Source organism: Papio anubis, chromosome 3 (assembly GCF_008728515.1).
Source record: "Papio anubis isolate 15944 chromosome 3, Panubis1.0, whole genome shotgun sequence".
NCBI classification, from domain to species: Eukaryota; Metazoa; Chordata; class Mammalia; order Primates; family Cercopithecidae; genus Papio; species Papio anubis.
Window position 1 is genome coordinate 13,533,648 of NC_044978.1, and position 13,382 is coordinate 13,547,029.

The window sequence follows — 13,382 nt, forward strand, 5'->3', positions numbered from 1 at the left end:
GAAAAATGTTTAGTCATAGTATGTAACATACAATGTTACGAGTTTGAACTGCTCAGTATGAAGACGATGTAGATGAAGACCTTTACGATGACCCACTTCCACTTAACGCATAGGAAATTGATTTCTCTTCCTTATGATTTTCTTAACAACATTTTCTGTTCTCCAGTTTATTGTAAGAATACAGTATATAATACACAAAGGATACAAAATATGTGTTAATTGTTAATGCTATCAGTACGGCTTCCAGTCAACAGTAGGCTATTAGTAGTTAAGTTTTGAGGGAGTTGGAAGTTATAGATGGATTTTGGACTGCTTGGGGGGTTGGCACCCCTAACTCTCATATTGTTCAAGGGTCAACTGTATACGTATTTCTCTTTTGCTGCCAATTTTTTTTTCTTTTTTTTCCTTGAGACGAAGTTTCGCTCTTGTTGCCCAGGCTGGAGTGCAGTGGCGTGATCTTGGCTGACTGCACCCTCCATCGCCTGAGTTCAAGTGATTCTTCTGCCTCAGCCTCCCAAGTAGATGGTATTACAGGTGCCTGCCACCATGCCTGGCTATTTTTTTTTTGTTTTGTTTTTTTTTTGTATTTTTAGTAGAGATGGGGTTTCACCATGATGGCTAGGCTGGTCCTGAACTCTTGACCTCAGGTGATCCACTCACCTTGGCCTCCCAAAGTGCTGGGATTACAGGTGTGAGCCACTGGGCTCGGCCCTTTTACTGATTTTTACCTTCACTTTTTAAAAACAAATCCCCTTTCATCTGATGATGACTTTTAGCATGAAATCAGCCATCTTCGTGAATAAATAATTTGAATTAGGCTTCATGCTTTGAGATGAGGGCAAGTCCCTATGTAATTGACTATTACAGCTCTTGATAGAGGGATAACTAGATACTCTCAGAGGAGACTCACCATTATGTATACTGAAGTCTAAAACTGATGGTAGGGTACTACTACATTTGACTGGGGGAAGGGAGCTCTTGCGTTACTGTAAGATATATGTAAAAATCAAAACAACTTTGAAATTCCTGATTCACTATAAAACCTTCAGATTCAGACAAAAAAGAAGAATGTAAGTGTTCTTTTTCCTGAGTTGGCTGCAGATAAGAAAGTGGTACAGGTTGGATATCCCTCATCCAAAACGCTTGGGACCAAAGATGTTTCAGATTTCAGACTTTTTTGGATTTTAGAATATCTGCATATACATAATAAGATATCTAAAGGGTGGGACCCAAGTCTAAATACAAAATGTATTTATGTTTCATATACACCTTATACACACAGCCTGAAGGTAATTTTATACAATATTTTTAACAATTTGTGTGTTAAACAAATTTTTGTGTTAAGTACTTACGTGTGGAATTTTCCACTTGTGGTTGTCATGTCAACACCTGAAAGGTTTTGGATTTTGGACCATTTTGGAGTTTGGATTTTTGGATTAGGGATGCTCATCCTGAGTAGTCTGATAGCTAATAATGCAAACTTCAGAGCTGATGTATGTAGCTTTGAATCTTGGCTCTATCACTTACTGCGACCTCAGGAAAATCAAAACCTACCACATAGAACCTAGTGATTTTTTACATATAAAGTACTTAAAATTGTGCTTGGCACAGAGTAAGCAGTATAGAAGTGTTAGTTAGCATTCATTATTATCATTACCACCTGCAATGTTCAGTAGTTATAGTCATCTGTATAGTTCCACCTCAAGGGTGCTGTGTGTGTGCCTGGGATTTGTAACGGGGAAAAGGTCACAGTCCTGATAAATTCATTTAGAAACTTCTTGAGGTCCTAAGTATTTGAGGGAAAGAAAAGATAAAAATCTAAAATAATCTTTATTCCATAAACATCTACAGAATGACGGAATCACATATTTCCTAATAGAGCCTCTGTAACAATGGATTGTTTGACCTAAAGCCAGGGCTCCGCAGATACGAGCTGGAATTGCTCTGCCCTGGATTTCCAGGCTACGCCAGGTAATTCCCAGGGTCTCTTTCTTTGGGTATTGCCAGAGTCTGGGGGAGGTGTCCTGTTTCAAGTGTCCAGCAAAACCATTTTTCTTGCTGCTTTATATTAGAAAAGTGACTTTACTGTCCAACTTTAAAATAGGACACAAGATCTGACAAGAAAAAGTATAGATATGCAGAATTTTAAGATGCGGGAATATGTGTTCTGATCATCTTAAGAAGAGCACTTTTGTTGTCTCATGATAAACTTTAAGTGCTTGAAACATTATGGAATTACAACTGGGCTACTTGAGAATGGATCATGGCAGATTTCATTATACAACCATGGTAGTTCTCATCATTATGACATTGTTATATCATTGTTTCCTTCCATAATCTTATCCTTTATAAACAAGGTGATCCTATATCCTCCCAATGCATATCTTATCAAATGGAATTTATAATGTTTTAAAAATGTATTCCATCACTATGAAATTATTATTTGAATTTCAAAATTCTTACCATATTGAAATCATCATGCACTTTCTCGCCAGTAATTCTAGGGCATAGTGGGTTGCTGGTGCTGCAGACTCTCCGAGTACTGTGCCCACACAGACTGCCAGCTCCAGTTCATTTCCGCGGATCAGGTATGCCATAGCAAGCTTGCTCAATAAGAAAATAATTTCTTCAGTTGCATAGATGCTGGGTAGGTTCATCACTCCCCTCCAAGCTCATAAAGCAGATAAAGCAGTATTAACCTATAAATCAATTGTTCTTAGAAAATATTGACTGTAATAGCCCTATAAAGTAGTTATGTAAGAGTAATTGCAATTTTCAGATGGAAAGGTTATTAATGAGACATACAGAAAATGGTATCAGGTCAGAATTAAGGAGTTTAGAACCCTTAGTTCTATTTTTGTACTTAATTAATAACACTCTATGATATTCTCAGTATGTCCTTCAATCTCCATATCAGAAAAAAATGTAAATTTTTTTTCTTTTTTATTATACTTCAAGTTCTAGGGTACATGTGCACAACGTGCAGGTTTGTCACATATGTATACTTGTGCCATGTTGGTGTGCTGCACCCATCAACTCGTCAGCACCCATCAACTCGTCATTTAAATCAGTTATAACTCTCAATGCCATCCCTCCCCGCTCCCCCCTCCCCATAATAGGTCCCAGTGTGTGATGTTCCCCTTCCAGAGTTCAAGTGATCTCATTGTTCAATTCCCACCTATGAGTGAGAACATGTGGTGTTTGGTTTTCTGTTCTTGCCATAGTTTGCTGAGAATGATGGTTTCCAGCTGCATCCATGTTCCTACAAAGGACACAAACTCATCCTTTTTTATGGCTGCACAGTATTCCATGGTGTATATGTGCCACATTTTCTTTCCAGTCTGTCACTGATGGACATTTGGGTTGATTCCAAGTCTTTGCTATTGTGAATAGTGCCGCAATAAACATACGTGTGCATGTGTCTTTATAGCAGCATGATTTATAATCCTTTGGGTATATACCCAGTAATGGGATGGCTGGGTCATATGGTATTTCTAGTTCTAGATCCTTGAGGAATCACCATACTGTTTTCCACAATGGTTGAACCAGTTTACAATCCCACCAACAGTGTAAAAGTGTTCCTATTTCTCCACATCCTCTCCAGCACCTGTTGTTTCCTGACTTTTTAATGATTGCCAGTCTAACTGGTGTGAGATGGCATCTCATTGTGGTTTTGATTTGCATTTCTCTGATGGCCAGTGATGACGGGCAAAAAATGTAAATTTGTAAGAGCTTCTTCAAGATTTTACAGTTATCTATCACTTCCTAAAGTCAATATATCTAACGATAATCTTTAATTAACATTTGCTTATTAAATTAGAGTCAAATGGAAGGTACTTTAAAACTATAACTTGTGAATAATACACTGGAAAATAAGTGCTTTCATTTGGATTTTTTCTTATAATCCTAACGACTACATGTGAAATAGGTAAGGTAGGTATTCATATGTTCATTTCAGAATTGAAGACATTTGAGATTCTGAGAGTTAAATGACGTGCCCAAAGTCAGTATGTGACAGGAAAGACTCAGATATTTTGGGTCCATGTCCAGTGATTCTTCCCTTTACTATACTGGCACTTCTTATATATGTTGAAATGTTTAAAACAAGGTTGTTACAAATAGGTATCTTGTGGTAGAAATAAAAGAAAACAAAAGTTCATAGTCTATGTGTACTTAAAACAAGAGCTCATAGTTTATGTGTGCTAGCTAGGAATGTAATTACTGAATTAGAAGGCATGCAAAACCAGATCTCACACAGAAAGTCACCGTATCTTTTCCTCTCAAACACCATGATATATCTAAAAAACTTTTCATTCACATAAATCAGTTTTAAATGTCATACCTCAATATTATCTACGGCAAGATGGCAACATGCGGCTAGTACTGCTCGACCATCTTGAAAATACCATTCTGCCAGTTCTTTACTGACTTTGTGCAGGAGTCTAGAAAGAAAAAGTGTATGTATTCTGTATAAACACAAGTATTCCATTATAAAAGCAAACCAATACTTTTTAAAAGGTATGATAAAAAGACCAAATACAATTTAATTTGACATGCTTGCTTTAAAGACTTGTTTTTAGAAAAAAATAAATCAGGAAAGTGGTCTTTACAAGTATATGGTCTGACAAGCCTCTCCCTCCCTCTATCCTCACAAATGTCAGAAGAGAAGCCTGATTTTAAAAGCTTACCATCCTGCATTGGACAATTTATGACTCAGCCACAGGGAAAGTTAAGTGTAGAAGAATTACAGGTTGAACCGAAATTTTTCAAAATTTAGGTGGTATCCAAAATACAGCTAGCATGTGTTAGCTTTCTCAAATGTCAAGTTTAGAAATGGCAGAGAATGGCAGTAAAGACACAGGCAAGAATACATTATTCTCAACACACTATTTGCTTAACATTTCATGATCCTCTTCTACTCGATGAGTGTCTTAAAAGTTTAAATATCCTATTTTCTGGGGTAATAATAGGAGCAAATAGAAAGGATGGGGGAAGGCAGACTATTGGATTAAAAAAAGGTTAGAGGGCTGAAAAATTCTAATTTTCATTTCTTTTTTAAAATAACTATCAGGATTTCTTCTCTGAAAGATGACCAAATGTTATTCTAGACACCAATATTGGGGTCATGGGATTATAAACTACATTCCTGTGAACTTATATACACTAACTTTAGAATAAAACATGAATAAGCAGTCTACTTGATTTTCATCATTGGTCCTCTCCAATAGGTTTGATTAGTTTGTAAGTGTTTAGGTGCCTTACTTGCCATCTCTCTAGTAAAATGCATTTTGCTTTTCTGAAAGCTATATAAAATGTGTATAAACAGAGTCTCCATGCCTGAAATTTCCCTATTCATCTAGGAGTAGATGCTGTAACGGAACTGGATCATGGTGAGAAAGGTTGAGGCAGTCAAATCCTCAGTATACAAAGAAGGATGAATTATAGAGGCTTTAAAAATTCCTAAAGGGAAGACAACCATAAAACATATGGACGCAGAGCAAATAAATCACTCACTCATTAAAGTCTTCCTTGTAGATATCATCAGAATATGAAGCTCCTTTAGGCACAGAAACATGTAAGGGCTGCATATTTCCTTCACAAGCAGCCTAGGATTTAATTAAAGATTGAATTACTCTTTAGCTAATTGTTGATAATTGACACATTTCAGAATATTATTCTGAGCAAAGTATACTTAATGTTTGAAATTTATACTATAATTTGGAGATAATCTTAGAATTTGAGGAGAAATGAGATGTTAATTGTGTGTAGCAAAAAAAGCTTCAAGTGAATTATATACCAAATGCATGGTATATAACATTCAGCAGCATGTGAAAAGTTTAGAGTTCAGAGATGCTTATATGTTTAAAGATCTAAAATAAGTTCAGCTGTGCATGGTGGCTCATGCTTGTAATCCCAGCACTTTGGATGACTGAGGCGGGAGGATCACCTGAGGTCAGGAGTTTGAGACCAGCCTGGCCAACATGGTGAAACTCCATCTCCACTAAAAATACAAACGTTAGCTGGGCATGGTGATGGGTGCCTGTAATCCCAGCTAGGGTTGAGGCAGGAGAAATCGCTTAAACCCGGGAGGTGGAGGTTGTGGTGAGCTGAGATCATGCCATTGCACTTCAGCCTGGGTGACAGAGCGAGACTCCATCTCAAAAAAATAAATAAATAATAAAATAAAATAAAATAAAATAAAATAAGTTCTCTGTGTTCAGAACAAAAATAGTATGCTCTCAAATGATGAGAAAGGCCAGGAAGGAGGGCAGAAACCAAACCCTTTATGACTTTGTCAATTAGGTAAGGGTGAGCTAGTCAACACAATCATCTCCCTTCTACATGCTCACCCATCCATGTGTGTGACTTGTGTAATCACATGGTTTTACCTGTGCAACAAGCAGAGCTTCTTTAAGCCGACCTCTTGACATGAAAAAATGGACCAGCTTTTTCACATCACCAATGGCTATGCAGTATGGAATGACATCATCCTTATCTTCCTGGATTAATTGGTCAGCTCTCCTAATAAAACAAGGACAATATTTTAAACAATATATTTTTTGAAGGTGTTTAGGTGAATTGAGATTTTCTGAAAGTATGGCTAAAATTTGTAGCAGATTTCATAAAGCCCTTTGGCATATCACTTTTAAAAAAGACATTTTATAATCAAATTACATGTGGAAGACAGATAAAAGTTGCATGAAATAATAAATACTATAAGAACTTGTTTGCCCTTAGAACATGACATAAAATCATAAATACTATAGGAACTTGTTTGCCCTTAGAACAGGACATAAAATATGCCTGAACATTTTAGATCTTAAAATCAATGTAGTTTATCTATTAAAATGGACAATTAGTCTATTCAAAAATATGTTTTATACAAGATATGTGTGATAGGATATCAGGTGGATTAAGCAAATATTTGGGTATCTACACTGTTAAAGACAGAAAATTTTAATTGTTTTAGGAAGCCTTAACAATGAATAGAGAACCTTGAAGCTCAAGTAGCTTAAAAATCACTAAGAAGGAGAATATAGAAACATAAATATTAACAATAACATGTAGAATGTTTTAAGTGCCCTAAGTGAGGAAGATTACAGAAAAATAATATTCCAGACATGTGAAGGGAGAAAGGGAACGGTAATCTTAGAGACTGTGAAGGGTGCACATGTGTCTGTTTCCATATCTGTCTCTGTCTCTCTGCACCCATCTCTCTCAATCTCTCTCCCTCTCTCTGTGTATGTGTGTATATATCTTCTCATCTAAGTTTCAAGTATTTTCTCAATGACTAACCCCCTAGTTAATTCTACCCTCAATGTTTAACCTCAGTTTTGTTTAAAAATAACCTGGTCTATTTAATTTATGCTACCATTTGCATTAAACCAGAATTCAATTTTTAATCTTTGGGTAGGGGTAGCAGATATTTTTCATGCTGAAAATGGAAAATATTTTTCATGATATTTGCCAGCTCACTGTTAACAGTCTCCAATTTCATAGGGTCATCGAAGTATTCCTCAACAGCTATGTTTTTACTACGTGACTTTGATTTTCTTGTTATAGCTGTTTAGAAACAAGCTGGTTACAAATAATGATCTACTTCCCTGGGCATTTGAAACTATGCTTGAGACACTGCCAATCTGGATGAATGGCTGGATCTATAAAGTACAAATGCAGGAGCTGTGGAGAGACTACTTTCTGGCAGCTACATGGGCTAAGGGGCAGAGAAAATCAGGAGTTGGCTTTCAAAGATAAATGAAACAGAATTGGAAGAGTTTTGTATATTCGCATTTGCCTCCTCCTTTTCCTTCCCCACTAAATCTATTCTAATCTTGCTTCAGTCTCCTTCTTTCTATCAAAACAGCTCTTATTAAGATCAACAATAACCTCCATGTTATCCAGATTTCTTATTTGGGCTACAAAATCAAGACTGCCTATTGAACAATACTACAAAATCACAAGGAACTTCAAGCTCAACATGTCCAAAGAGAACTAATGATTTTTTTGTGCCATTTGACTCAAATCCTCTCCTAATGGTTTTGCTTTTGTTGTTGTTTTAGTTGTTTGTTTTTAAATCTCAGTGATTAGCAGCAGCTCCTATCCAGTTTTTCAAACCTAAAACCTAAAAATTTTTTGTGATACCTTCCTCATCTCTATTACCAAATCCAGTTAATTTTAACTCCTAGATATATCAAATTCGTCTACTTCTCTCAGTCCCCGCATCACTACATATGGCATCCACGCTACTGCTGTCTCCTGACTCAGCTACTCTAACTGCCTCCTAACTGGCCTCCTCATATCTGCTATTGACCTTCTCTAATCTGTTCTTGATATTTCAGCTTGTGCAGACATTCTATATGAAGAACTGGTCACATCGGTTTCTACCCTATTTAAAATTAAAACCCTTTAATGTCTTGTGTTCCTCTTAGGATAAGGAAAAAAAGCTTACTACATTTACAGTGCCCTAAAACCTCTAGCTTGTGCCTACTCTCCCTTGGCATCACTTCCCCCTGGCTCTTGCACTCTAGCTACAGCAGTCTCCTTTCACAGAGTTTCTGTACTCTGCTCCCTAAGCCTAGGATGCTTCCTCTAGCCTCTTCACTTGGTTATCTCCCATGTATTCTTTATAGCTCAGTTCATATGCACTAATCTTGGCCAGGTTTCCTTTGTTCCAATTTATCTGAGGATACACCACATTTTAAATTCATAGATACCTAGCTAGCATAGAAAGCAATGTAGTAGCATATTAACATGACTAGATGCTATTAAAATGTGTCAATAATCACACAGAATACAAACTACGTTTACTTTTATTCTGCAATATTAACACTGAGTGACTCCACCTTGGTCTTAAATGGAATTCCATTAAGTTTTTGCTGAGATTGAAATAATGTTTTGTGAAATAAATATCCTCTGCTAACTTGACTTTAAGGATTTGGTGAGAGCAGTAACATTCACAATTGTGCTGTGAGGGTACAGGGACTTAGAGCACTGGGGATTCTTAAAGCTCAGGAGAGGGAGCCTAAAATCTGATGGCTACAATCAGCCTGTTGCTTCACTTACTGTTGGGAGAGCAGGTGCTTGGGAACAGTCTACTTTCCCACAGCAAATGTGTTAATCCTTCCGAATTTTATGTTTAGCCTTTGATTGATTTTTACTTGTGTCTGTAACAGCAGTTGATTTTTCGCCACTAAACCATGTTCCATAAAAGAAAAATCCAAATTTCTGTTTTTAATGTCAGAAGCAAGGTAACTGCATAATAATATATAGTACTCTGTAAGTTTAGCACAGTGATTGGCATAGAGCAGGCATTAAGTAAGTATTTGTTAAATGAACGAATAGCATAGAAGAGAGCAGAATAAAATAGAACAGAGAATAATCATATGTTGTAGGTTTAAACGTGTCCCTCTAACAATATGTTGAAGTCCTAACCCACAATACTTGTGAATGTAACCCTTTATGGAAACAGGGTCTTAGCCAATGTAATTAGTTAAAGTAATACGGGTCATACTGGATTAGGGTAGGGCCTCAATCCAATATGACTCATGACTTATAAGAGGAGGAAATTTGGGCACAGAGACACACAGGGAATAATGCCATGTGAAGATAAGGGAGAGACTGGAGTGACACGTCGAAAAGCCACAAGATGCCAAGGACTGCAGGCGACCAGACACCAAGAGAGAAGCATGGAACTAATTCTTTCTCAGAGCCTCCAGTAGAAACCGACTTTGCTGACAACCTGATTCAGACTTCTGGCCTCCAGAACTGTGAGAAAATAAATTTCTGTTGTTTTAGGCCACCCATTTTATGGTAATTTTTTTTTTTTTTTTTTTTTTTTTTTATGGCAACCCCAGGAAACTAATACACTTGAGAGCAAATCTTGTTGGTTTACTGCATTCTAAAACAAGAATGTTTAGTTAAGTTTCCTCAGTGCTCAGACCCTTCTTTATCATCAGTGCCTTCCTCATATCCATGGGGAAGAAATGGCAGGAATTAGTGCCTACAGAGAAGATTTTTGGGATAATTCATAGAATAGTATTTCACGAACCTATGCTAACCTTCAGGAAATCTTGCCACTTGTATTTCAATACCAACTTATTAATCAGTGAGTATGTTTGCTGATCTGTCCTTCTCTCCATTGACATGGGGAAATTTGCCTTCTGCTATCTTCATCAGAGGCCAAGTCAAATCCAAGAACACCAAAATTATTTGTAACTGATTCATTTCATTTACTGTATCAGTAGATACAAAATTTAGTTATTATTTAAGACAACATAAGAATAAGAAATCTCAAGAGCTACTGCCATATTTATATACTGCTTCTATTTTAACATGGACTCTCTCTGCCTTACCTCTGCATTAACTTCTTCCAGTATTTCACAGAGACCCCTGGTGCAACTGACAGGGCTTTGTCCCACTAGAATAGAAGGCAAAAAGAGCAGGAGCATATTAATTTTGGTTGCTCTGTATAATTCTTAAGACACTTAAAAAAGATTCCTGTTTATAATATAGAAATCAAAGAGTTCTTGAGTCCTGATTTGGTACCCTCTGTCTTCTTTTTGTTCCATAGTCTTAAAAAAAATTTTTAAAGAGCACTAATTTTACCCCTCTTAATAATATAAAAGAAGCTGGGCATGGTGCCTGATGTCTGTAAAGCCAGTGCTTTGGGAGGCTGAGGTGGGAGGACTGTTTGAGTCTAGGAGTTTGAGGCCAGCCTGGGCAACACAGCAAGGCCCTCATCTCTACCAAAACAATTTTTTTTTTTTTTTTTAAATTAGCCAGGTGTGGTGGTGCACACTTGTAGTTCTAGCTACTTGGGAGGCTGAGTGGAGTGGATTGCTTGAGCCCAGGGGTTCGAGGCTGCAGTGACTCGTGATGACATCACTGCACTCCAGTCTGGGTAACAGAGCGAGACTTCATCTCAAAAAACCCAAAACAAAACAAAACAAAAGACAAAGTAAAAAAGACTGTATTGACATGGTTAAATTCCAACGACCACTCAACTTCTTAGGGAAGGACTAAATGGTTGGTGTCATCACTTACAAAAGTGTCTTTAACTTGATGGAGCTTGAAGAAGTTGAGAAAAATATTTATTTTTTATTGTTATCTTTTAATTCCATTTTCCACAAATTTTTAAAACACTAAAATATTTTAAAATAAAACATGTAAAATTCTATTATTTAGGGAAAATCCAGTCCTAAACCCAGAGAGAAAGAAAGAGAAAAATGGAAGGAGAGACTGAGGGAGAGAAAGGAAGAGGAGAAAAGAAATAGTAACTAAAATATGTTCTTTGAAAAATATATTGACTCATCTTCTAATACAACTCCACAGTAATTTGTTCTATGGTGTTCAAAATATTAACATTTTTATTTCACTGCTACTTACATGAACAAATATACCATCTATGTCTCTTTTATCCTTTCCTACTCATTTTAATAAATTTTATTTATTGTCATTTCTTCATTTAACTCATAATACTTGTCTTCATATTTAAAAATTGGACTTCTGTTGAAGAAGCTCATTGTTTAATAAAGGCTGATTGTTACTGTTATATGAAAACATAGATTTCACTGAATTCCAGTCTAGAGTGGAACTGAGAAGAAAATTTTCTGAAATATCACTACATGAATCAAAATTCATTCTAATTAAGGCTCTTCAAAACACTAGGGTTCTACTGTAATTATCACTAGAATATTGATAATTAACCAGAAAAGAGTATATTAAATTTTAAACAGGCAATTTTTAATACTACATATTACATTTAATACTACATATTAAATTTTAAACAGGCAATTTTTAATACTACATATTAGGTAAAATCATGTTACCTAAAAGGTATCTTAAAATATGTTTTCAGGGGAAATCTGTCTCTAACGGAAGAAAGAAGTTGGAATGTAGATTAAATTAACTTTGAATTCACCACACAAACTCTTTCAATAGAAACTTGTCTAATAAATAAAAAAATTAAATGTTTACCTAATCCCACAGTATTAAGCTTAAACAAATAAAAAACATTCCTAAGGAAGTGATTACGAATAATTCTAAGGTCACCCATATTTCTTTTCTTTTCTTTTTTTTTTTCTTTTGAGACGGAGTTTCACTCTTGTCACCCAGGCTGGAGTGCAATGGAATGATCCTGGCTCACTGCAACCTCCGCCTGCTGGATTCAAGTGATTCTCCTGCCTCAGCCTCCCAAGTAGCTGGGACTACAGGCATCCGCCACCACGCCCAGCTAATTTTTGTATTTTTGGTAGAGACAGGGTTACACCATGTTGTCAGGGCTGTTCTCGAACTCTTGACCTCAGGTGATCCACCTGACTCAGCCTCCCAAAGTGCTGGGATTACAGGCGTGAGCCACCGTGCCCAGCTTAGGACACCCATATTTCTAACAACTTGCACAGTTTTATGGATCATTTTAAGTACACTGATGAACCTGCATAACAATAAAATTATTAAGCTTCACAAACAGATACCTGATTGAAATAGGCTTTGAGTTAAAGGCAGTTTCAATTATATTTAATCAAATATAAAACTCAGAAAGATAAAGAATTACACTGTTCTATCAAAATTTATTAATTCCTTTTCTCCTTGACTTTTGATAGATCTTCTCTGCAGTAGTGGTGCTTTAAAAAAGCAACTTTTAGTTAAATATTTACTACTTTACAAGGAAAATTTTTACATTGCTCCTAAATTAAAATACTTTTAAATTTATAATGCCTTTTCAATAACATTTTAAAATGGCACATTATTTGGGGTCAAGCAGTAATTCATTGTTTTCTTGAAGTATGTGGAAAGTAAAAAGGTGAGCTAAATTTAGTTTTGATTTATTTTAATGTAACCATATTGCTTAGTTTTACTTTATATTATTTACAAGTATTCTTAATATTATGCTTTGGAGCTACACAATTAACTAACTTAAACATTTTAAAAGATGATAAGCTATAAGTCCATGCCATTCTAACCATTGTTTTGGTGAGGCAGGGAAAGGAAGAATTTTCACTGAACTAAAATGCATATACAGAAAAGGGAAAGGTCCAATAAGTTTACACAACCTGAATGTGCCCATGTAATCAACACCCAGGATCAAGAAACAGAAGCCCCATTCTCCCGTGTTCCATTGTAGTCAATACCCATATACCAAAGGGTAGCAAAAGCATCAATTCATCCTAACCTTTTTGTAAAAATCAGTTTTGCTGATTTAGTCCTCCATTAAACAATCATCATCCTTTATCAGATGATATTCAGCAGAAACCCTTTTTCTGGCCAGTGTGGGATTTAGTTATGACAAGTAGTATTAGCAAGGGGATTCTATTGTGAACTAATTAGCCAACATAGTTTTTTGTTTGTTATGTTTGTTTGTAAGAAGTTAAGATTCCAGCCTA

The 13,382-nt window shown here is 36.0% G+C and overlaps 1 protein-coding gene across 13 annotated transcripts in view; it reads right to left on the bottom strand.

Annotated features, from left to right (window-relative positions):
• The window catches only part of WDR17 (WD repeat domain 17), a 118,308-nt gene that overhangs the window by 16,397 nt on the left and 88,529 nt on the right, over positions 1-13,382 (bottom strand). For all 13 annotated transcript variants that reach the window (XM_017959222.3, XM_017959224.3, XM_031664161.1 and 10 more), the window contains 5 exons: positions 10,353-10,417; positions 6,390-6,522; positions 5,515-5,606; positions 4,343-4,442; positions 2,464-2,603 (listed from right to left, as the gene is read on the bottom strand). In XM_017959222.3, the coding sequence (XP_017814711.2) occupies positions 2,464-2,603; positions 4,343-4,442; positions 5,515-5,606; positions 6,390-6,522; positions 10,353-10,417 (530 nt within the window). The remainder of the gene's footprint in view (positions 1-2,463; positions 2,604-4,342; positions 4,443-5,514; positions 5,607-6,389; positions 6,523-10,352; positions 10,418-13,382) is intronic.